General features: G+C 37.6%; 1 protein-coding gene across 5 annotated transcripts in view; it reads right to left on the reverse strand.

The window, feature by feature from the left end:
- ARHGEF9 (Cdc42 guanine nucleotide exchange factor 9) overlaps window positions 1-27,447 on the reverse strand; it is a 187,778-nt gene that overhangs the window by 97,990 nt on the left and 62,341 nt on the right. For 4 of the 5 annotated variants that reach the window (XM_068533643.1, XM_068533642.1, XM_068533644.1 and 1 more), the window contains one exon: window positions 4,101-4,292. The exons of the other annotated variant lie outside the window; for it this stretch is intronic. In XM_068533643.1, coding sequence (XP_068389744.1) covers window positions 4,101-4,292 — 192 coding nt within the window. The remainder of the gene's footprint in view (window positions 1-4,100; window positions 4,293-27,447) is intronic. 5 annotated transcript variants of the gene reach the window in all.

Genomic DNA, 27,447 nt, shown 5'->3' on the forward strand with positions numbered 1-27,447 from the left:
TACTGAATGCAGTATTAAGTGATCTCCCTTAACCTACAGAAAGAGTAGATTATGCCTTGTTAACACATTCATGCCTGAGTAAGACATGCCTCCATGGGTATCAAGGAGGAAATGGCAAAACATGCAGAAGTAACATGGATCACTACCACAGCGTTCTCTAGTGAGAGCATACCTAGATCTCACAGAATCAGAGAAAGTAAGAGCCAGACGACACTTAAAGAGCAACTACCAACCCGCTAATTTTAGAGTTGGGGAACAAGGTCCAGGATGGAAAAGATTCACCTGATGTTCCTCAGTCAGTTTGTGACTAAGGTGGGACCTGAACCTGGGACTCCCAATTCTGGTTTTGATATTCTTCTTATAAATCGTATTGTTCCTCATAGCTTTTGGTTTAGGTGACACAACCCTGAGCTAAAATACTGTCTTCTGGACCATCTAGACACAGCTTTCTCTACTCTTCTTTTGCTCTAGCTAAACGTTCCTTTGACATCTGTGGTTGAAGGATGGGACAAAGAGATACTTCCCATTCCCATTTAAACCCTTAGCTTCAGCATCAAGAATAATAAAGAGATATGGAACTCGCAGATCACCAACAAAAGCTTTGCTTAGGTTGGCTGGATTAGGCAATTCCTCAAAGCAGGGTCATAGCACTCCCTCTTTTGGAAAGATAAATACTTGCATTGCTGTTCTGAGCCCATGCCCTGTAGGAAGAGGCCAAGATGTTTGGGAATTGGGAACAAAATCCTTCTAAGACTAAGACTCCCACTGGGCCAGTGCCTGGGAAGTCTGGGAAAGTAATTTTGCCTCTTAGAGACTCAGTCTGTTGATCTAGAAAATAGGAATAACAATAACAACCTATTTCCTGTCTGAAAATCAAATGGCATAAGATGTGAATGTACTTTGCCAAAATAGTACATGCACGTGAGCACTTATATTTAATTCCAACTTTCAAAAGTACTTATTGAGCATCTACCATCTGCCAAGCACTGTGCTAGATGTTGAGGATGTATCAGTAAATCAATAAAAAACTCTTTCCCTCATGGAATTTACTTTCTAGTAGGGGAGAAGGGCAATAAACAAAACATAAAAGCAAAATATATAATAAGTCAGAAAGCAGTAAGTGCAGTGGAGAAAAATAAAACAAGATAGTACATGGTTACAATTTTAAATAGAGTAGTCAGGGAAGGTCTCAAGGAGATGATATTTGAGTGAAGCTTTGAAGGAGGTGAGAAACGGAGCCACACAGACATCTGAGGGAAGAGTGCTTTAGGCAGAAGGGAAAGCCAGGGGAAAGGCTATGAGGGGGGAGTGTGTCAGGCCTTTTAAACGAACAGCAATTAGGCCATTGTGGCTAAAGTAGTGAGAGCATGTGGGAAAAGAGCAAGAGATGAAGTCACAGAGGTAAGGAGGGGTTGATCACACAGGGTTTTGTAAGTAATAATGAGAACTTTGGCTTTTACTCAGGAAGGAAATGTGAGCCATTGGAAAGTTTTAAGCAGAGGAGTGATATGAACGACTTAGGTATTGACATCATCCCTTGGTTGCTGGGTAAAGAACAGACTGTACTAACTTGTATTATAGACCCTATGACATTATAAGATAGCTATCATTTTAAAAAAAATTTTATTGGGGTATAGTTGATTTACAATGTTGTGTTAGTTTCAGGTGTACAGCAAAGTGAATCTGTTATACATATACATATATCCACTCTTTTTCAGCTTCTTTTCCCATATAGGCCATTACAGAGTATTGAGTAGAGTTCCCTGTGCTATACAGTAGGTCCTTATTAGTTATCTATTCTATTAGTAGTGTGTATGTGTCAATCCCAATCTTCCAATTTATCCGTCCCCTGCCTTACCCTGCAGTAACCATAAATGTATTTTGTACACCTGTAACTCTATTTCTGTTTTGTAGATAAGTTCATTTGTGGCCTTTTTTTAAGATTCCACATACAAGTGATATCATAGGATGTTTGTCTTTCTCTGTCTGACTTACTTCACTCAGTATGACAATCTCTAGGTCCATCCATGTTGCTGTGAATGGTATTATTTCTTTTTTATGGCTGAGTAATATTACATTTATATATGTACCACATCTTCTTTATCCATTCCTCTGTTGATGGACATTTAGGTTGCTTCCATGTCCTGCTATTATAAATAGTGTAAGATAGCTATCATTTTACAGCAGTGCTCCTCAAACTTTAATATGTATTGTAAGTCAAATGTGAACCTTGTTAAAATGTAGATTTGAACTCAGGTCTGGAGTGGAATTAAAGATTCTGCATTTCTAACCAGCTCCCAGGTGATTCAGATGCTGTTGGTCTAGGGCAGAATAGTTTGAGGGTAGGAGCAATGTCCAAGGCCCAGCATGGAGCAGAACTCCACTAAATGTTTGCGGAATGAATGACATATCAGTAGTTTGATGCCCAATGCCACATAACACATTCGAGAGGGTAATTAAAAAATATATCAACTATTTGTATGGAGGTAGGAGGAAGAGAAAAAGATAAAAGAGAGACAATGATGGATAGGTGAATAGATGAAATGGGAAGGAAGGAAAGGAAAACTACCTTTTCCCAAATACAATATTAGATTTACTTCATTTCCTCAATAAAGTTAAGAGGTTGGTAAAATGAAGCCTACTGGACAAATCATAAAATCAAAGGTTAGAGGAGTTAAGAGGCACCTTCAAGGCCACAGGGTTAATTAGTGACTAAGATGTGAAAGCCAGCACTCCATGTCCACAGAGCCCTTGTTCTTTCTACCCTACCTTACTGCCTTGGGGAAGGGGGAGATAACTTTTAACCTTCCTGGAAGGGGTGAAAAAATGAATTTAGGTGAAGAAAGTTAAGGCCCAAAGTCCTTGGTCTTGATCTTTTCAGAGCTGCACTGTCCGATGTGGTTGCTATTAGTCACGTGTGGCTATTTAAATTAAAATGAAATAAAATTTAAAATTCCATTTCTCAGTCATACTAGCCACATCTCAAGTGCTCAACAGCCACAGATATCTGCCCAGTGGCTACTGTAATGGAGACTGCAGATACAGAACATTTTCATCACTGCAGGAAGTCCTATTAGGCAGCACTGCTCTAAAGAAACAAGAACTTTGAAAAATGTCAGAGTTATACCATTGATTACAGAGTGGGCCCTGGACCTAATCAGTAGGGCTGGAGGACAGAAAGTAGGACCTGATCTCTCATCTGGAAGAAAGGGGATAAAAATATTCAAGGTAGAGTTTTTCACTGGGTCAAGCATAACGCTATAGAGAGAGTGTGTGTGTGTGTGTGTGTGTGTGTGTGTGTGTGTGTGTGTGTGAGAGAGAGAGAGAGAGAGAGAGAGAGAAATCCTAAAAACATTCTTTTCTCTATCTCTCATTGGTTTTCTCATACTGTTTAGTAAAAGGTCCTTTGAAAATGCCAACTCGTCTCTGCTGGACTCAAGGCAGTGTGAGAAGAAAAAGGGTCTCATCCTCACTCAGGTCAGAAAGATGGAAGGGATGGAGTTAGACAATGTGGAGCCACAGTCCCTGGAGGGCAGAGTGGCATAGTGGAAGACAAGTATTACCAGGGATACTTGCAAAACATAGAGATTTCCGTGTTTTATCCCAGGCTGAGAATTCACAACTCTGCATGGGGGGTGGGGTCAAAGAGGGCTGGAATCTGCATGTTTAGTAAGCTATTCCAGGGACTTTGGTGCACATTCAAGTTTGTAAACCACTAGCTTGGCAGGAAATGTGTTTTGCTGTAATGAAGTCAGGCACTTACATGGGGTGGCAACAACTGGATCAGAAGACAAGAGGATAGGGATAGAGATTCCAGCAGAGGGGACAAAGGGAGGCAGAGGGTGGGGGGAGAGGGAATATGAATATGAAAGTTAGACAGACAGGTAGATAGCAAAAAGGGGAGAAATAAACAGAGAGACTGAGAAACCCCAAGGGAGGAGTCTCACCCACTGAACAGAATCTAGGAGGTCAGTCAAGCTGTGTTTCCTAATATCTTGGGATTTTCACAGGTACGGCCCAGGAAGGTTGTCATTTCTTCATGGAAGTGCCCTCTACCCCACCCTGAGTGCCCTCACATGCACCATCATAGCTGGGCCTACCTCACAAATGTCCTTTAGGTGCTTGATATAATGACGCTCGGTGCTCATGATCTCATTGATGACGTTGGCTCGCATCTGGTCCCGGTTTTGGAGTGGCCGGCCCAGACAAAGGCAGTCTGAGTTGGGGTCCAGGTGCCCATTCTGAACGTCACTGGGCCCTTCCCCCACCCCATCCTCCTGGTTCACCCAGAGCTGTAGAGGCAGGCAGAAGAAGAATAAAAGGTCAGCTTCCTTCTTTGAGAAGTTTTCAGCCAAGTAGAAAAAGGACAAACTAAATTCTTCAGGTATTCAGAGAACCTTCAATCAGAGCCCTCTTAAACTGAATGCCTGGCCTGGCTCTAGGGTGACTTGCTGGTACTAGGCATGAGTCTATTCCTCTCTAGGCCTATGGTGACCTATCCATAAAATGGAGGGTGGAGAAGAGTAGGACTAAACCATCTCTAAGAGTCTTCCTGGCTAGGAAGGTTTCAGAGGAGAAAAGAGTTATGGCAAGCAGAACTCATTCATGCTGGAGCATATCTAGGCAACACAGCTGTGTCAAAAAAATATGTATTAAATTATACAACTTGGGAGGAGAGGCGTCCAAGATAGTGACACAGGAAGACCCTTAGCTCACCTCCTACCATAGACACACCAAATCTACACCTATATAGAGAGCAATTCTTGAGGGCTGATGGAACAGCCATTGCACATAAAAGGACCAGATAGAAATGGGTAGTAAAGATGGAGACATGGTATATGTGGGAAACACACCTCTGTAGTAGCAATTTGCAGTAGGGATAGATATTGCTGAGGGGCATAGGCACAGACTCACCTACCTTGGGAAACAGGAAAAACATAAAACCCAGCAGGTTAAAGAGCAGACTCACAGGCTTAGAAAACAAACTTATGGTTACTGGGGGGAAGCGTTGGGGAGAGGGACAGATTGGGAGTTTGGGATTGACATGTACACAATGCTATATTTAAAATAGACAACGAACAAGGACCTACTGTGTAGCACAGGGAACTCTGCTCAATATTCTGTAATAACTTAAATGGGAAAATAATTCGAAAAAGAATAGATACATGTTTATGTATAACTCAATCACTTTGCTGTATACCTGAAACTAATGCAACATTGTTAATCAACTATACTCCAACATAAAATAAAAATTAAAAAAATAAAAATAAAATAAAGAGCACCTAGACTGCACAGTAAGGAAAATCCATTTACTAACACTAGAACTTCTGCCAAATGGGCAAATAACTGCTGGAACCTCCAGGGGCAGTGCAACTAAGGAACACAAACAAATCTTTCTGTGCAGCTGCACAAGCCACAGATTAAATCCCCGAGATCAGCTTGGTAAATCCTGCGTCTGTAGAATACCTGAATGGACAAGTGGTCCCACAACAGAGACTGGTCTAGCCTTCCTAGGAGTGGACTATGGGGGCAAGTAAATGTGGGAGTCAGGCCAGGTCAGAGTGTGAGCTGGCCCCACAGTGCCCACAGCAGGTCCAGAGACCCACCTATAGGTACTGGAGGGCCTCCAGGGGAGGTGGAGATTGGCTCTGGCTCACTGTGGGAGCAAGGACACTGAGAGAGGAGGGCCAAGGAAAATATGCTTATTACTATTATACTTTTTTGTTTGTTTCATTTTGTTCAGTTGTTGGTGGTGTTGCATTTATTATTTTTTCTTTTATTTTTAATTTTAATTTAAAAATTTTAAAGATATATATTTATTTTTCTATTTTTAATTTACTTTTTTGTTGTGTTAGAGTTTTTTCTTGTTGTTCTTTTTATTTATTTTTTATTTTTCTGATTGTTTTATGTGTATATTTTATGCTTTTTTGCATTATTTGTTTGCTCTATATTTTTGTTTTATTTTTAATTTTTTGTTTAAGTTAGTCTAGTCCTTACTGACTGTTCTCATTTTTAAGTTCTTTTGTTTCTTTGTTCTATTGGGTTTTTTTTTTCTTTTTTTCTTTATCTGTGTGTGTGTGTTGTATTGTTGTTGCTCTGCTGTAGGTTCGTGGTAGTTTTTGCTATTTTTTTTAACATCTTTATTGGAGTATAATTGCCTTAAAATGTTGTATTAGTTTCTACTGTATAACAAAGTGAATCAGCTATATGCATACATATATCCCCATATCCCCTCCCTCTTGCGTCTCCCTCTGACACTCCCTAACCCACCACTCTAGGTGGTCACAATCACAGAGCGGATCTCCCTGTGCTATGCGGTGGCTTCCCAATAGCTATCAATTTTACATTTGGTAGCATATATATGTCAGTGCTACCCTCTCACTTCGTCCCAGCTTACCCTTCCCACTCTGTGTCCTCAAGTCCATTCTCTATGTCTGCGTCTTTATTCCTGTCCTGCCCCTAGGTTCATCAGAATCATTTTCTTCTAAATCCATATATATGTGTTAGCATATGGTATTTGGTTTTCTCTTTCTGACTCTGTATGACAGACTCTAGGTCCATCCACCTCACTACAAAAAACTCAATTTCGTTTCCTTTTATGGCTGAGTAATATTCCATTGTATATATGTGCCACATCTTCTTTATCCATTCATCTGTCAATGGACACTTAGGTTGCTTCCATGTCCTGGCTATTGTAAACAGAGCTGCAATGAACATTGTGGTATATGACTCTTTTTGAATTATGGTTTTCTCATGGTATATGCCCAGTAGTGGGATTGCTGGGTCATACGGTAGTTCTATTTTTAGTTTTTTAAGGAACCTCCATACTGTTTTGCATAGTCGCTGTATCAATTTACATTCCCACCAACAGTGCAAGAGGGTTCCCTTTTCTCCACACCCTCTCCAGCATTTAATGTTTGTGGATTTTTTGATGATGGCGATTCTGACTGGTGTGAGGTGATACCTCATTGTAGTTTTGATTTGTATTTCTCTAATGATTAGTGATGTTGAGCATTCTTTCATGTGTTTCTTGGTAATCTGTATATCTTCTTTGGAGAAATGTCTATTAAGGTCTTCTGCCCATTTTGGATGGGGATGTTTTATTGATATTGAGTGGCATGAGCTGCTTGTATATTTTAGAGATTAACCCTTTGTCAGTTGCTTCATTTGCAACTATTTTCTCCCATTCTAAGGGTTGTCTTTTTGTCTTGTTCATGGTTTCCTTTGCTGTGCAAAAGCTTTTAAGTTTCATTAGGTCCAATTTGTTTATTTTTGTTTCTATTTCCATTTCTCTAGGAGGTAGGGTGGGTCAAAGAATCTCTTGCTGTGATTTATGTCATAGAGCGTTCTGCCTATGTTTTCCTCTAAGAGTTTGATAGTGTCTGGCCTTACATTTAGGTCTTTAATCCATTTTGAGTTTATTTCTGTGTATGGTGTTAGGAAGTGTTCTAATTTCATTCTTTTACATGTAGTTCTCCAGTTTTCCCAGGGCCAATTAATGAAGAGGCTGTCTTTTTTACATTGTATATTTTTGCCTCCTTTATCAAAGATAAGGTGACCATATGTGTGTGGGTTTATCTCTGGGCTTTCTATCCTGTTCCATTTATCTATATTTCTATTTTTTTGTGCCAGTACCATACTGTCTTCATTACCATAGCTTTGTAGTATAGTCTGAAGTCAGGGAGCCTGGTTCCTCCAGCTCCATTTTTCTTTCTCAAGATTGCTTTGACTATTCGGGGTCTTTTGTATTTCCATACAAAGTGTAAAATTTTGGGTCCTAGTTCTGTGAAAACTGTCATTCGTAGTTTGATAGGGATTGCATTGAATCTGTAGATTGCTTTAGGTAGTACAGTCATTTTCACAATGTTGATTCTTCCAGTGCAAGAATATGGTATATCTCTCCATCTGTTTGTATCATCTTTAATTTCTTTCATCAGTTTCTTACAGTTTTCTTCATATACGTCATTTGTCTCCTTAGGTAGGTTTATTCCTAGGTATTTTATTCTTTTTGTTGCAGTGGTAAATTGGAGTGTTTCCTTAATTTCTCTTTCAGATTTTTTGTCGTTACTGTATAGGAATGCAAGAGACTTCTGTGCATTAATTTCATATCCTGCTACTTTACCAAATTCATTGATTAGCTCTAGTAGTTTTCTGGTAGCATCCTTAATATTCTCTATGTATAGTATCATGTCATCTGCAAACAGTGACAGTTTTACTTCTTCTTTTACGATTTGGATTCCTTTTATTCCTTTTTCTTCTCTGATGGCGGTGCCTAAAACTTCAAAAACTATGGTGAATAATAGCAGTGAGTGTGGGCAACCTTGTCTTGCTCCTGATCTTGGGGGAAATGGTTTCAGTTTGCCACCATTGAGAACGATGCTGGCTGTGGGTTTGTCATATATAGCCTTTATTATGTTGAGGAGGTTCCCTCTATGCCCACATTCTGGAGAGTTTTTATCATAAGTGCGTGTTGAATATTGTTGAAAGCTATTTCTACATTTATTGAGATTATCACATGGATTTATCTTTCAATTTGTTAATATGCTGAATCACAATGATTGATTTGCTTATATTGAAGAATCCTTGCATTCCTGGGATAAAAATCACTTGATCCTGCTAAGTGATCCTTTTAATGTGCTGTTGGATTCTGTTTGCTAGTATTTTGTTGAGGATTTCTGAATCTATGTTCATCAGTGATATTGGCCTATAGTTTTCTTTTTTTTGTGACATCTTTGTCTGGTTTTGGTATCAGGGTGATGGTGTCCTCATACAATGAGTTTAGGAGGGTTCCTCCCTCTGCTATATTTTACAAGAGTTTGAGAAGGATATGTGTTAGCTCTTCTCTAAATATTCGATAGAATTCACCTGTGAAGCCATCTGGTCCTGGGCTTTTGTTTGTTGGAAGATTTTTACTCACAGTTTCAATTTCAGTGCTTGTGATTGGTGTGTTCATATTTTCTATTTTTCCTGGTTCAGACTTGGAAGGTATTACTTTTCTAAGAATTTTTCCATTTCTTCCAGGTTTTTCATTTTATTGGCATAGAGTTGCTTGTAGTAATCTCATGATCCTTTGTATTTCTGCAGTGTGAGTTGTTCCTTCATTTTCATTTCTAATTCTATTCATTTGAGTCTTCTTTTATGTGTGTGATGAGTCTGGCTATAGGTTTATGAATTCTTGTTTCTTAAAGAATCAGCTTTACTTTTAGTGATTTTTGCTATTCTTCCCTTCATTTCTTTTTATTTCTGATCTGATCTTTATGATTTCTTTCCTTCTGCAAACTTTGTTTTTTTATTTTTGTTCTTCTTTCTCTAATTGCTTTAGGTGTAAGGTTAGGCTGTTTGAGATTTTTCTTGTTTCTTGAGCTGAGATTTTATTGCTATAAACTTCCCTATAGAACTCTTTTGCTACAACCCGCAGGTTTTGGGTCATCGTGTTTTCATTGTCATTTGTTTCTAGGTACGTGTTGATTTCCTCTTTGATTTCTTCAATGATCTCTTGGTTATTTAGTAGTGTATTTTTAGCCTCCATGTATTTGTAATTTTTACAGTTTTTTCCTGAAGTTAATATCTAGTCTCATAGCGCTGTGGTCCGTAAGCATACGTGATACAAATTCAACATAGTTTTGGAAGTTTTAGCCACAGCAATCAGAGAAGAAAAAGAAATAAAAGGAATCCAAATTGGAAAAGAAGTAAAGCTGTCACTGTTTGCAGATGACATGATACTATATAGAGAGAGTCCTAAAGATGCTACCACAAAACCAGTAGAGCTAATCAATGAATTTGGTAAAGTATCAGGATACAAAATTAATACACAGAAATCTCTTGCATTCCTATACACTAATGATGAAAATCTGTAAGAGAAATTAAGGAAACATTCCCATTTACCATCTCAAGAAAAAGAAAAAAATTTCTAGGAATAAACCTACCTAAGAAGACAACAGATCTGTATACAGAAAACTATAAGACACTGATGAATGAAATTAAAGATGATACAAACAGATAGAGAGATATACCATGTTCTTGCATTGGAAGAATCAACATTGTGAAAATAACCATACTACCCAAAACACTCTACAGATTCAATGCAATCCGTATCAAACTACCAATGACAGTTTTCACAAAACTAGAAGAAAAATTTTCACAATTTCTATGGAAACACAGAAGACACAGAATAGCCAAAGCAATCTTGAGAAAGAAAAATGGAGCTGGAGGAATCAGGCTCCCGGACTTCAGACTATACTACGAATCTACAATAATCAATACAGTATGGTTCTGACACAAAAGCAGATGCATAGAGCAATGGAACAGAATAGAAATCCCAGAGATAAACCCATGTACATATGGTCGCTTATCTTTGATAAAAGAGGGAAGAATATACAACGGAGAAAAGACAACCTCTTCAATAAGTTGTGCTTGGACAACTGGATAGCTACATGTAAAAGAATGAAAATAGTACACTCCCTAACACCATACAGGAAAATAAACTCAAAATGCATTAAAGACATAAATGTAAGGCCAGAAGCTATAAAACTCTTAGAGGAAAACATAGGCAGAACACTCTATGACACAAATCACAGCAAGATCCTTTTTGATCCACCTCCTAGAGAAATGGAAATAAAAACAAAAAGAAACAAATTGGACCTAATGAAACTTAAAAGCTTCTGCACAGCAAAGGAAACCATAAAGAAGATGAAAGGACAGCCCACAGAATAGGAGAAACTATTTGCAAATGAAGCAACTGACAATGGATTAATCTCCAAGATTTACAAGCAGCTCATGCAGCTCAGTATCAAAAAACCAAAAACCCGAATCCAAAAATGGGCAGAAGACCTAAATAGACATTTCTCCAAAGAAGACATACAGATTGCCAACAAACACATGAAAGAATGCTCAACATCACTAATCATTAGAGAAAAGCAAATCAAAATTATAATGAGGTATCACCTCACACTAGTCAGAATGGCCATCATCAATAAATCTACAAACAATAAATGCTGGAGAGGGTGTGGAGAAAAGGGAACTCTCTTGCACTGTTGGTGGGAATGTAAATTGATACAGCCACTATGGAGAACAGTGGGGAGGTTCCTTAAAAAACTAAGACTAGAACTACCATACGACCCAGCAATTCAACTACTGAGCATATACACCAAGAAATCCATAATTCAAAAAGAATCATGTACGACAGTGTTCATTGCAGCTCTATTTACAATAACCAGGATATGGAAGCAAACTAAGTGTCCATTTACAGATGAATGGAAAAACAAGATGTGGCACATATATACAATGGAATATTTCTCAGCCATAAAAAGAAACGAAATTGAGTTATTTGTAGTGAGGTGCATGGACCTAGAGTGTGTCATAAACAGTGAAGTAAGTCAGAAACAGAAAAACAAATACCGTATGCTAACACATATATATGGAATCTAAAAAAACAAAAACAAAAAACAAGCGGTTATGAAGAACCTAGGGGCAGGACAGGAATAAAGATGCAGACGTAGAGAATGAACTTGATTACACGGGGAGGGGGAAGTGGGACGAAGTGAGAGAGTGGACTTATGGACTTATATATACTACCAAATGTAAAATAGATAGCTAGTGGGAAGCAGCTGCATAGCACAAGGAGAGCAGCTCAGTGCTTTGTGACCACCTAGAGGGATGGGGTAGGGAGGGTGGGTCGGAGATGCAAGAGGGAGGAGATATGAGGATATATGTTTATGTATAGCTGATTCACTTTGTTATAAAGCAGAAACTAACACACCATTGTTAAGCAATTATACTCCAATAATGATAAAAAATAAAGAAACATACACACACACTTATAAAGAGAAAAAAATCAAACAACTAAAAAAAAAAAACTAACAGACAGAAACCTAGGATAAATGGTAAAAGCAAACCTAAACAGAGAAGATCACACAAAGAGACATACACATACACACTCACAAAAAGAGAAAAAAGGTAAAAAAAATAAAAATACATTTAAAAGATAATAAATTTAAAAAGTAAAATTAAAAAAAAAGGAAGAGAGCAACCAAACCAATAAACAAATCCACAAATGATAACAAGCACTAAAATCTAAACTGTGATAAATGTAAAACCAGAAACCAATCAGATGCAGAAAGCAAACCCAAAGGCTAAAGTTGCTCCCAAAGTCAACCACCTCAATTTTGGGAACATTCTTTGTCTATTCAGGTATTGTTCAAATGCAGCATTTTTCACGTTGATTGTGGGGATTTAATCTGCTTGTCCTCAGGCTGCACGGAGTAATTCCCCTTTCTTATCTTTGTTCGCACAGCTCCTGGGGTTCAGCTTTGGTTTTGGCTCTGCCTCTGCATTTAGGCTGCCCTCAGGCATCTATTCCCCTCCCAGACTGGAGGAGTTAAAGCAGCAGCTGATTAGGGCTCTATTGCTCACTCAGGCTGTGTTGAGGGAGGGGTACGGTAGTTATAATTGGAATGCAGGGAGAACCTATGGTGGTAGGAGCCAGCATAACATCATCACAGCCTGAGGCACTCAGTGTGTTCTCCCAGGGGAAGTTGTCCCTGGATCACGGGACCCTGGCAGTGGCATGCTGCACAGGTTACCGGGGTGGTGTGGGTAGTGACCTGTGCTTTCACACAGGATTCTTGGTGGCAGCGGTGGTGGTGTTAGCCATCCATGCCCATCTCTGCAGTCCAAGATGTTAGCCACGGCTTGCACCCATCTCTGGAGCTCGTTTAGGTGGTACTCTGCCTTCTGTGGGCACACAGAGTGGGAATGCCCTCTCCTCGCTCACCCCTAAACAATGGTCTCTTGCCCCTCCAGCAGGTCCAGACTTTTTCCTGGACTCCCTCCTGGCTAGCTGTGGCACACTAGTCCCCTTCAGGCCATCTTCATGCAGCTAACCCTAGTCCTCTCCCTGGGGTTTGACCTGCAAAACTCAAACCTCAGGTCCCAAACCCCACCTGCGACAGTTGGTCAGCAGATAAGCATCTCAGGTTCGTGAGTGCTAGTTAGCACCGATCCTCTGTGAGGGAATCTCTCTGCTTTGCCCTCTGCACCCCTGTTGCTGTACTCTCCTCCATGGCTCCAAAGCTTCCCCCCGGCCACTCTCCATCCCCACCACTGAAGGGGCCCCCTAGTGTGTGGAAACTCTTCCTCTTTCACAGCTCCTTCCCAGATGTTCAGGTCCCGTCCCTATTCTTTTTTCTGTTTTTTTCTTTTGCCCTGCCAAGGTACGTGGGGATTTTCCTGGCTTTTTGGAAGTCTAAGATCTTCTGCCAGCTTTCAGTAGGTGTTCTGTAGGAGTTGTTCCACATGTAGATGTATTTTTGATGTATTTGTGGAGAGGAAGGTGATCTCCACATCTTAACCCTCCACCATCTTGAAGGTCCTCTCTGTTTTTGCTATTTGTCTTGGGTTTTATTTGTCTGTTTTCATTTTTTTTTAATTTTCTTTTTTTTCTTTTTTCTCTGGCCACACTGTGCAGCTTATGGGATCTTGTTTCTATAGCCTGGGATCAGGCCTGGGCCTCTGGGGTGGGAGCACTGAATCCAGGACACTGGACCACCAAAGAATTCATGGGCACAGGGAATATTAATCAGTGTGCATGCTCCCAGAGGTATCCATATCATCACCAAGACCTGTCCCCACACAGCTGCTTGCAGGATCCAGTGTTGGACATCTAATGCCAAACAACCAGCAAGACAGGAACACAGCCCCACGCATCAGCAGACAGGCTGCATGAAGTGGTATTAAGCTCACAGACACCCCAAAACACTCCACCTGACGTGGCCCTGGTCTTCAGAGGGAAAAGACTCAGCACCACCCACCAGAGCACAGGTAACAATCCCTCCCACCAAGAAGCCTAAACAAGCCCTTGGACCAACCTCACCCACCAAGGGGCAGACACCAGAAACAAGAAGAGCTATGACCCTGCAGCCTGATGAAAGGAGACAATAAACACAGTAGCTTAGACAAAATGAGATGACAGAGAAATATGTTACAAATGAAGGGGCAAGGTAAAATCCCACAAGACCAAATAAATAAAGAAGAAACAGGCAATCTACCTGAAAAAGAATTCAGGGTAATGATAGGAAAGATGATCCAAGATCTCAGAAATAGAATGGAGGTATGGATTGAGAAGATACAAGAAATGTTTAACAAACACCTAGAAGAACTAAAGAACAAACAATCAGTGGTGAACAGCACAATAACTGAAATGAAAAATAAAATAGAAGGAATCAATAGCAGAAAAACTGAGGTAGAAGAATGGATAAGTGTGCTAGAAGATAGAATGGTGGAAATCACTCCCACAGAAAAAAGAAAAAAAATGAAAAGAATTGAGGACAGTCTCAGAGACCTCTGGGACAACATTAAATGCACCAACATTCGAATTATCGGGGTCCCAGAAGAAGAAGAGAAAAACAAAGGATCTGAGAAAATATTTGAATAGATTATATTCAAAAACTTCACTAACACGGGAAAGGAAATAATCAAGTCCAGGAAGAACAGAGAGTCCCATACAGGATAAACTTAAGGAGAAAAATACCGAGACACATATTAATCAAACTAACAAAAATTAAATACAAAGAAAAAACATTAAAAGCAGCAAGGGAAAAGCAACAAACGACATACATACAAGGGAATCCCCATAAGTTTATCAGCTCATTTTTCAGCAGAACCTCTGCAGGGCAGAAGAAAGTTACATAATATACTTAAAGAGATGAAAGGGAAAAACCTACAACCAAGATTAACCTACCCAGCAAGGATTTCATTCAGATTCGACAGAGAAATCACAAGATATACAGAAAAGCAAAAGCTAAGAGAATTCAGCACCATCAAACCAGCTTTACAACAACTGCTAAAGGAACTTCCTTTAGCTGTCCAAGAGCTAAAGGAACTTCTCCAGGAGGGAAACACAAAAGAATAAAAAGATCTACAAAAATAAAGCAACAATTAAGAAAATGACAATAGGAACATACATATCAATAAGTACCATAAATGTAATTGGATTAAATGCTCTAACCAAAAGACACAGACTGGATGAATGGATACAAAAACGAGACCCATATATATGCTGTCTACAAGAAACCCACTTCAGACCTAGGGACACATACAGACTGAGAGTGAGGGGATGGAAAAAGATATTCCATGCAAATGGAAATCAAAAGAAAGCTGGAGTAGCAATTCTCATATCAGAAAAAATAGACTTTAAAACAAAGATTATTACAAGAGACAAAGAAGGACACTAGATAATGATCAAGTGATCAATCCAAGAAGAAGATATAACAATTGTAAATAAACATGCACCCAATATAGGAGCACCTGAATACATAAGGCAAATGCTAACAACCAAAAAGGGGAAATGGACAGTAACACAATAATAGTAGGGGATTTTAACACCCCACTTTCACCAATGGACAGATCATTCATAATGAAAATAAATAAGGAAATACAAGCTTTAAATGTTACATTAAACATGATGGAATTAAGTGATATTTATAGGACATTCCATCCAAAAACAGCAGAATACTGCTGTTTCTCCTCAAGTGCTCACGGAACATTCTGCAGGATAGATCACATCCTGGGTCACAAATCAAGCCTCAGTAAATTTAAGAAAATGGAAATTGCATCAATCATCTTTTCCTACCACAATGCTATGAGATTATAAATCACTTACAGGAAAAAAGAACTGTAAAAAATACAAACATATGGTGGCTAAACAATATGCTATGAAATAACCAAGAGATCACTGATGAAACCAAAGAGGAAATGAAAACATATATAGAGACAAATGACAATGAATACATGATGACCTAAAATATACAGGATACAGCAAAAGCAGTTCTAATAGGGAATTTTATAGCAATACAATCCTACCTCAAGAAACAAGAAAAATCTCAAATAAACCACCTAACCTTACACCTAAAGCAATGAGAGAAAGAAGAACAAACAAAACCCAAAGTTAGTAGAAGGAAAGAAATCATTAATATTAGAGCAGAAACAAATGAAATAGAAATGAAGAAAACAATAGCAAAGATCAATGAAACTAAAAGCTGGTTCTTTGAGATGATAAATGAAACTGATAAACCTTTAGCCAGACAGACTCATCAGGAAAAAAAATGGAGATGACTCAAATCAATAAAATTAGAAACGAAAAAGGAGAAGCTACAACTGACACCAGAGAAATGCAAAGGATCATAAGAGACTACTACAAGCAATTATATGGCAGTAAAATGGACAACCTGGAAGAAATGGACAAAGTCTTAGAAAAGTACAACCTTCCAAGGCTGAGCCAGGAAGAAATAGAAAATATGAAGAGACCAATCACAAATAATGAAATTGAAACTGTGATTAAAAATCTTCAAACAAACAAAAGTCCAGGACCAGATGGCTTCATAGGAGAATTCTATCAAACATTTAGAGAAGAGCTAACACAGATCCTTTTCAAACTATTTGAAAAATCTGCAGTGGGCAGAACACCCCCAATTCATTCTATGAGTCCACCATCACCCTGATACCAAAACCAGACAAGGATATAACAAAAAGAGAAAATTACAGGCCAATATCACTGATGAACATAGATGGAAAAACCCTTAACAAAATACTACCAAACCAAATCCAACAACATATTATAAGGGTCATACACCATGATCAAGTGGGATTTATCCCAGGGATGCAAGGATTCTTCAATATATGCAAATCAATCAATGTGATACATCACATTAACAAATTGACAAATGAAAACCATACGATCACCTCAATAGATGGAGAAAAAGATCTTGACAAAATTCAACAGCCATTTATGATAAAAACTCTCCAGAAAGTGAGCCCAGAGGGAACCTACCTCAACATAATAAAGGCCATACATGACAAGCCCATAGCACACATCATTCCTATAGGTGAAAAACTGAAAGCGTTTCCTCTAAGATCAGGAAAAAGACAAGGATGTCCATTCTCACGACTATTATTCAACATAGTTTTGGAAGTTCTATCCATGGCAATCAGAAAAGGAAAAGAAATAAAAGAAATCCAAATTGGAAAAAAAGAAGTAAAACTGTCACTGTTTGCAGATGACATGATACTATACATAGAGAATCCTAAAGATGCAACCAGAAAACTATTAGAGCTAATCAATGAATTTATTAAATTCACAGGATACAACTTAATACACAGAAATCTCTTGCATTCCTATACACTAACAATGAATGATTAGAAAGAGGAATTAAGGAAATAATCCCATTTACCATTGCAACAAAAATTATAAAATATCTAGGAATAAACCCACATCAGGAGGCAAAAGACCTGTATGCAGAAAACTATAAGATACTGATGAAAGAAATGAAAGACAGTACAAACAGATGGAGAGATATACCATGTTCTTGAACTGGAAGAATCGAGACTGTGAAAATGACTATACTACCCAAAGCAGTCTACAGATTCAATGCAATCCCTATGAAATTACCAATGGAATTTTTCACAGAACTAGAGCAAATAAAAATTACATTTTGTATGGTAACACAAAGGAACCCGAATAGACAAAGCAATCTTGAGAATGTAAAATGGAGCTGGAGGAACCAGGCTACCTGCCTTCAGACTATATTACAAAGCTACAGTAATCAAGACAGTATGGTGCTAGCACAAACACAGAAATATAGATCAATGTAACAGGATAGAAAGCCCAGAGATAAATACACACACCTACTAATCTTTGACAAAGGAGTCAAGAATATACAGTGGAGAACAGACAGTCTCTTTAATAAGTGGTGCTGGGAACTCTGGACAGTTACATGTAAAAGAATGAAATTAGAACACTCCATAACACCATACACAAAAATGAAAACAAAATGGATTAAAGACCTAGATGTAAGACCAGACAGTATTAAACTTAGAGGACAACATTGGCAGAACACTTTATGACATAAATTGCAGCAAGATCTTTTTTGACCTACTTCCTAGAGTAATGAAAATAAAAAAAATAAATAAACAAATGGAACCTAATTAAACTTAAATGCTTTTGCACAGCAAAGAAAACCATAAATAAGACGAAAAGACAAGCCTCAGAATGGGAGAAAATAGTTGCAAATGAAGCAACTGACAAAGGATTAATCTCCAAAATATACCAGCGGCTCATGCAGCTCAATATCAAAAAACATACAACCCTATCAAAAAATGGGCAGATGAGCAAATAGACATTTCTCCAAAGAAAACATGCAGATGGCCATAAAACACATGAAAATATGCTCAACATCACTCATTATTAGAGAAATGCAAATCAAAACTACAATGAGGTGCCACCTCCCACTGGTCAGAACAGCCATTATCAAAAAATCTACAAACAATAAATGTTGGAGAGGGTGTGGAGAAATGGGAACCCTCATGCACTATGGATGGGAATGTAGATTGATAGAGCCACAATGGAAAACAGTATGGAGGTCCCTAAAAAACTAAAAATAGAACTACCATATGACCCAGCAATCCCACTACTGGGCATATACACAGAGAAAACCATAATTCAAAAAGACTCATGCATGCCAAAGGTCACTGCAACTCTATTTACAATAGCCAGGACATGGAAGCAACCTAAATGTCCATCAACAGAGGAATCAATAATGAAGATGTGGTACATCTATACAATGGAATATTACTCAGCCATAAAAAGGAATGAAATTTGGTCATTTGTAGAGACGTGGATGGACCTAGAGAGTGTCATACAGAGTGAAGTAATTCAGAAAGAGAAAAACAAATATTGTATATTAACGCATATATGTGGAATCTAGAAAAATAGTATAGATGATCCTCTTTGCAAAGTAGAAATAGAGACACAGACGTAGAGAACAAATATATGGATACCGAGGTGGAAAGGGGGGTGGGAGGAATTGAGAGATTGGGATTGACACATATACACTATTGATATTATGTATAGAATTGATAACTAATGAGAACATACTGTATAGAACAGGGAACTCTACTTAACGTACAGTGGTGGCATAAATGGAAAGGAAATCCAAAAAAGAGCAGATATATGTATATGTATAGGTGATTCATTTTTCTGTACAGTAGAAACTAACTCAACATTTTAAAGCAACTATACTCCAATAAAAATTAATTTAAAAAGAAAAGAACCAATGGGCCAATGAAAAAATCAAAGACAAAATTTTAAAAATACCTTGAAACAAATAAAAATGGAAACACAACTGTACAAAATGTATGGGATGAAGCAAAAAAGAGTTCTAAGAGGGAAGTTCATACTGATACAAGCAATAAATTCTCAAATAAAAATCCTAACCTACCAGCTAAAGGAATTAGAAAAATAAGAACAAACAAGGCCCAAAGTCAGCAGAAGGAAGACAATAATAAAGATCAAGCAGAAATAAATGAAATAGAGATTTTAAAAATAGAAAAGATCAATGGAACTAAAAGCTGTTTTTTTGAAAAAATAAACAAAATAGACAAACCTTTAACCAGAGTGATCAAGAAAAAAAGAGAAGGCCCAAATAAATAAAATCATAAATTAAAGAAGAGAAAATACAACTGACATCACAGAAATACAAAGAATCATATGAGAAAACTATGATCAATTATATGCCAACAAATTAGACAACCTAGAAGAAATGGATAAATTTCTAGAAACATACAACCTTTCAAGACAGAATCATAAAGAAATAGAGAATCTGAATAGACTGATTACTAGTAACAAAATTGATACAATAATTTTTAAAACTCCCAAAAAACAACTCCAAATCCAGATGGCTTCACAGGTGATTTCTACCAAACATTTAAAGAAGAGTTAATACCTATCCTTCTCAAATTACTCCAAAAAATTAAAGAGGAAGGATCACATCCAAACTCATTTTATGAGGCCAGCATTACCCTGATAGCAAAACCAGACAAAGATACCACACAAACACACATGTGTGCATGTGAGCACCCACATCCACACACAAATTACTTGCCCAAATCCCTGATGAACATAGATGTAAAAATCCTCTACAAAATATTACATAATGAATTCAACTTTACATTAGAAGGATTATACACTATGATTAAGTGGAATTCATTCCAGGGATGCAAGAATGTTTTGAAATTTGTAAATCAATGTGATACACCATATAAACAAAAAGAAAAAGAAAAATCATATGATAATCTCAGTGGATGCAGAAAATCATTTTGGGTACACCTGAAACTACTACAACATTGTTAATCAACTATACTTCAACATAAAATAAAAATTACAAAAAAATTTTGGTTTTGATGTTGACAAAATTCACTATCATTTTAACATAAAAACTCTCAACAATGTGGGTATAGAGGGAACATACCTCAACATAATAAAGGCAATATATGACAAACCTACAGCTCACATAATATTCAATGGTTAAAAGCTGAAAACTTTTCCTCTAAGATCAGGAACACAACAAAAAAAAACAACACTTGATGCTTTATTTAACATAGTATTGGAAGTCCTAGCTAAAGCAGTTAGGCAAGATAAAGGAATGAAAAGTATCCAGACTGGAAAGAGAGTAGTAAAAATATCATTATTTGCAGGTGACATGATACTATATATAGAAAACCCCAAAGACTTCAGTAAAAATCTGTTAGAACTAATAATGAATTCAGTAAAGTTGCAAGATACAAAATTAACACACAGAAATCTGTTTCATTTCTATAAACTAATAGCAAACTTTCAGAAAGAGAAATGAAGGAAACAATCCCATTAACAATTCCATCTAAAAGAATAGAATACCTAGGAATAAATTTATCAAAGGAGATGAAAGACCACCTGTACTCTAAAAACTATAAGCCATTGAGGAAACTGAAGACAACACAAATAAATGGAAAGATATACTATGCTTATGCATTGAAAGAATCATTGTCATTAAAATGCCATACTATCCTAAGCAATCTACAGATTCAATGCAATCCTTATCACATACCAGTGACATTTTTCACAGAACTAGAACAAATAATCCTAAATATTGTAACCACAAAAGACCCCAAATAGCCAAAGCAATCTTGAGAAAGAAGAACCAAGCTCAATGTATCAAGCTCCCAGACTTGAAACTATACTACAAAGCTATAGTAAACAAAACAGTATGATACAGGCATGAAAACAGACACAAAGATCAATAGAACAGAAGAGAGAGTCCAGAAATAAACCCATGCTCATATGGTCCACTAATCTATGACACAAAGTCAAGAATATACAATAAGGAAAAGACAATCTTTTCAATAAATGGTGTTTGATAAACTGGATGGCTTCATGCAAAATAATGAAACTGGACCACTTTCTTATAGCATATACAAAAATAAACTCAAAATGGATTAAAGCCTTAAACATTAGACCTAAAACCAAAAAACTTCTAGAAGGAAATAGGCAGTACATTCCTTGCATTGGACTTAGAAAGATTTTTTTGTATATGTCTCCTCAGGCAAGGGAAACAAAAACAAAAATAAACAAATCAGACTACATCAAACTATAAAGCTTTTGCACAGCAAAGGAAACTACCAACAAAATGAAAAAGGAGAAGATATCTGCAAACAGTATATCTGATAAGGGGCCAATTTCCAAAATATATAAAGAACTCACATAAATAAGCAGAATTCAAAGATGGCTGCCCTACAAGATTTCCCACATCCATGGTGTACATGCCCTGAATAATCCTTGTGACTTTGAATAGAATAGATTTTGTCACCATGATTAGGTTATGTTATATTACATGGTTGGCTCTAAGAAAGTAAGATTATCCAGTTGGGCCTGACCTAATCATATGAGCCTTTAATGGAAGACAGTTTTCCAGTATGAAGTTTCCTCAAACAATTAAAACTAGAACTACCATACAATTCAGCAACTGTGCTTCTGGGTATTTACTGGAAGAAAACAAAAACACTAGTTCAAAAAGATATATGCATCCCTATGTTCACTGCAGCATTATTTACAATAGCCAAGATGTGGAAGCAACCTAAGTGGCTGGGTAAACCCAGCCTCTGCAGAACATCTGAATGGACAATTAATGTTCCCACAACTGAGACCACTCTAGTTTTAGCAACTGTGGACTCTGGGGGCACGTACATGTGGGAGTTGGGCCAGGTTAGAGTCTCAGCTGCCCCACAGTGCCCACAGAGTCCAGAGACCTAACAAGAGGTCTTGGAGGGCCTCCTAGGGAGGCTGGGGTTGGCTGTGACTCAACGTAGGGGCAAGGACGCTGATAGCGGAGGCCTCAGGGAAGTTTTGTTTTTTAATTTATTTTTTAAAAGTTTTAAATATAATTTTTTTAAATTTTTATTTTATTTTTTATTGTTCTTTTTGTTTTTGGTGTTTTTTAGCTTTTATAATTTTTTTGCTATTTTGTTTTTCTCTTTTTTATGTTTTCTGTCATTTTTGTGTGTTTGCTTTCCGTTTTCTTTGCTTCTTTTAGTTCGTTTTTGGGTTTTTTTGGTCTCTTTTTTGCCTTTTGTTTTAGTTAGTTTTGTTTTTATTGTTTGTTTTGGTTTTTGGATTTTTTGTTTGATTGTTTTCTTGGTTTTTGGTTTTCAGTTTTTCTTTGTTTGTCTTTGTTTTTATTATTTGTCTTGGTTTTTGTTTGTCTGCTTGTTTGTTTTGTTTTCTTTTCTTTTCTTTATTGGCCATGTCACACGGCTTGCAGGGTCTTGGTTCCCTGGCTGGGGGTCAAGCCTGGGCCCCTGTCGTGGGAGCGCCAAGTCCAGGCTGCTGGACCACCAGAGAATTCCCACTCCAGGGAATATTAATCTGCATGAACTCTCCCGGAGGTACCCATCTTGGCACCAAGACCCGGCTCCACCCACAGCCTGCAAGCTTCAGTGTTGGATGCCTCGGCCCAAACAACCAGCAAGATAGAAACGCAACCTCACCCATCAGCAGACAGGCTGTCTAAAGTCGTACTAAGCTTACAGACACCCAAAACACACCCCGTGACATAGTCCTGCCTGCTGGAGGGACAAGACCCAGCTCCACCCACCAGAGCGCAGGCACCAATCCCTCCCACCAGGAAGCCTACATAAGCCCCTGGACCAACCTCACCCACCAAGGGGCAGACACCAGAAGCAAGAAAAACTATGACCATGCAGCCTGCAGAAAGGAGACCATAAACAGTAAGTTAGACAAAATGAGACAACAGATAAATATGTTGCAGATGAAGGAGCAAGGTAAAAACCTATAAGACCAAATAAATAAAGAGGATATAGGCAACCTACCTGAAAAAGAGTTCAAAATAATGATAGTAAAGATGATCTAAGATCTTAGAAGTAGAATGGAGGCATGGATCAAGAAGATACAAGAAATGTTTAATAAGGACCTAGAAGAACTAAAGAAAAAACAAAATGATGAATAATAAAATAACTGAAATGAAAAATACACTAGAAGGAATCAATAGCAGAATAACTGAGGCAGAAGAACAGATAAGTGAGGTGGAAATCACTGCTACAGAACAGAAAAAAAGAATGAAAAGAAATGAGGACAGTATCAGAGACTTCTAGGACATTAAAGGCACCAACATTCGAATTATAGGGGTCCCAGAAGAAGACGAGAAAGAGAAAGGGTCTGAGAAAATATCTGAAGAGATTACTGTTGAAAACTTCCCTAACATAGAAAAGGAAATAGTCACCCAGGTCCAGGAAGTGCAGAGTTCCATACAGGATAAACCCAAGGAGAAACACACCAAAACACATATTAATCAAACTATAAAAATTAAATACAAAGAAAAAATATTAAAAGCAGAAAGGGAAAAGCAACAAATAACATATAAGGGAATCCCCATAAGTTAACAGCTGATTTTTCAGCAGAAGCTGCACACCAGAAGGGAGTGGCATGAAATATTTAAAGTGATGAAAGGGAGAAACCTACAACAAAGAATACTCTGCCCAACAAGTTTCTCATTCAGATTCGATAGAGAAATCAAAAGCTTTACAGGTAGGTAAAGCCAAGAGAATTCAGCAACACCAAACCAGCTTTGCAACAAATGCTAAGGGAACTTCTCTAGGCGGGAAACACAAGAGAAGAAAAAGAGCTACAGAAACAAACCCAAAACAATTAAGAAAACGGCAGTAGGAACATATATATCAATAATTACCTTAAATGTAAATGGATTAAATGCTCCAACCAAAAGACACAGACTGGCCGAATGGATACAAAAACAATACCTGTATATATACGGTCTACAAAAGACCCACTTCAGACCTAGGGACACATACAGACTGAAGGTGAAGGGATGGAAAAATTTATTCCATGCAAACAGAAATCAAAAGAAAGCTGGAGTAGCAATACTCATATCAGACAAAATAGACTTTAAAATAAAAACTGTTACAAGAGACAGGGAAGGACACTACATAATGATCAAGTGATCAATCCAAGAAGAAGACATAACAATTGTAAATATATATTCACCCAAAATAGGTGCACCTCAATATATAAAGCAAATGCTACCAGCCATAAAAGGGAAAATCGACAGTAACACAACAATAGTGGGGGACGTTAATGCCCTACTTACACCAATGGATAGATCATCCAGAGAGAAAATTAATAAGGAAACTCAAGCCTTAAATGACACATTAGACCACACAGACTTAACTGGTATTTATAGGAAATTCCATCCTAAAGCAGAATACACTTTCTTCTCAAGTGCACACAAAACATTCACCAGGATAAATCACATCTTGGGTCACAAATCAAGCCTCGGTAAATTTAAGAAAATTAAAATCATATCAAGCATCTTTTCTGACCAGAACACTATGAGATTAGAAATCAATTATAGGAAAAAAAAAACTGTAAAAAACACAAACACATGGAGGCTGTACAATATGTTATAAAATAATCAATGGATCACTGAAGAAATCAAAAAGGAAAAAAAACACCTAGAGAAAGAGAAAAATAAATATCATATACTAATGCATATATGTGGAATCTAGAAAAATGGTACAGATGAACCGGTTTGCAAGGCAGAAAGAGAGACAGATGTAGAGAACAAATGTATGGACACCAAGGGGGAAAAAGGGAGGTGGGAAGATTTGGGAGATTGGGATTGACATATATACACCAATGCGTATAAAATAGATAAATAAAGAGTATCTGCTGTATATCACAGGGAACTCTACTTCACTTCGCTGTACAGTAGAAACTAACACAACATTATAAAACAACTATACCCCAATAAAAATAAATAAAATCTCAAATAAGCAACCGATCCTTACACCTAAAGAAACTAGAGAAAGAAGAACAAGCAAACCTCAGAGTTAGAGGAAGGAAATAAATAATAAAGATCAGAGCAGAAATAAATGAAATAGAGATGAAGAAAACAACAGCAAAGATCAGTGAAACTAAAAGCTGGTTCTTTCATTAGATAAACAAAATTGATAAACTTTTAGCCAGACTCATCAAGAAAAAAAGGGAGAGGATTCAAATCAATAAAATTAGAAATGAAAAAGGAGAAGTTACAATGGGCACCACAGAAATACAAAGGATCATAAAAGATTACTACAAGCAACTATATGCCAATAATTGGACAACCTGGAAGAAATGGACAAATTCTTAGAAAAGTACAACCTTCCAAGACTGAACTAGGGAGGAATAGAAAATATGGACAGACCAATCACGAGTACTGAAATTGAACCTGTGATTTAAAAACTCCCAACAGGGCTTCCCTGGTGGCGCAGTGGTTGAGAATCTGCCTGCCAATGCAGGGGACACGGGTTCGAGCCCTGGTCTGGGAAGATCCCACATGCCACGGAGCAACTGGGCCCGTGAGCCACCATTACTGAGCCTGCGCGTCTGGAGCCTGTGCCCCGCAACAAGAGAGGCTGCAATGGTGAGAGGCCCGCGCACCGTGATGAAGAGTGGTCCCCACTTGCCACAACTAGAGAAAGCCCTCGCACAGAAACAAAGACCCAACACCGTCATAAATAAATAAATAAATAAATAAATAAATAAATAAATAAATAAATAAATAAATAAATAAATAAAAGAACGTGAATTTCTTAAAAAAAAAAAACTCCCAACAAACAAAAGTCCAGGACCAGATGGCTTCACAGGCTAATTCTATCAAACATTTTAGAGAAGAGTTAACACCTACCATTCTGAAACTCTTCTAAAAAATTGCAGAGGAAGGAACACTCCTAAGCTCATTCTATGAGGCCACCGTCACCCTGATACCAAAACCAGACAAAGATATCACAAAAAAAACAAAATTACAGGCCAATATCACTGATGAACATAGATGGAAAAATCCTCACCAAATACTAGCAAACAAAATTGAACAACACGTTGAAAGGATCATACACCCTGATCAAGTGGGATTTATCCCAGGGATGGAAGGATTCTTCAATATTCACAAATCATTCAATGTGATACACCACATTATCAAATTGAAAAATTAAAACCATATGATCATCTCAGTAGATGCAGAAAAAGCTTTTGACAAAGTTCAACACCCAGTTCTAATAAAATCTCTCCAGAAAGTGGGCATAGAGGGAACATATCTCAACATAATAAAGGCCATATATGACAAAACCACAGCTAACATCATACTCAACTGCGAAAAGCTGAAACCATTCCTTCTAAGATCAGGAACAAGAAAAGGATGTCCAGTCTCACCACTTTTAGTCAACATAGTTTTGGAAGTCCTACCCATGGCAATCAGAGAAGAACAGAAATAAAAGTAATCCAAATTGGAAAAGAAGAAGTAAAACTGTCACTGTTTTCAGATGACATGGTACCATCCTAAAGGTGCCACCAGAAAACTACTAGAGCACATCAATGAATTCAGTAAAGTTGTAGTATACAAAATTAATACACAGAAATCTCTTGCATTCCTATACACTAACAATGAAAGATCAGAAAGAGAAATTAATGAAACAATCCCATTTACCATCCTATCAAAAAAAAAATAATATACCTAAGAATAAACTTGCCTAAGGAAGCAAAATACCTGTACTCTGAAAACTATAAGACACTGGTGAAAGAAATCAAAGATAACACAAACAGATGGAAAGATATACCATGTTCTTGTATTGGAAGAATCAATATTGTCAAAATTACCCTACTACCCAAGGCAATATACGGATTCAATGCCATCCCTATCAAATTATCAAAGACATTTTTCACAGAACTGGAACAAAATATTTTAAAATTTGTATGGAATCACAGAAGACCCTGAATAGCCAAAGCAATCTTGAGAAAGAAGAACAGAGTAGGAGTAATGAGGCTTCCTTACTTTGGACTATAGTAGAAAACTACAGTCATCAAAACAGTCTGGTACTGGCACAAAGATAGGCTTATAGATCAATGGAACAGGATAGAAACAAACCCATGCCCCTATGGTCAATTAATCTATGACAAAGGGGGCAAATATATATGATGGAGAAAAGACAATATCTTCAATAAGTGGCGATGGGAAAACTGGACAGCTCCCTGTAAAGGAATGAAATTAGCACATTCTCTAACACCATACACAAAAT

Source organism: Eschrichtius robustus, chromosome X (assembly GCF_028021215.1).
Source record: "Eschrichtius robustus isolate mEscRob2 chromosome X, mEscRob2.pri, whole genome shotgun sequence".
Taxonomy (NCBI): Eukaryota; Metazoa; Chordata; class Mammalia; order Artiodactyla; family Eschrichtiidae; genus Eschrichtius; species Eschrichtius robustus.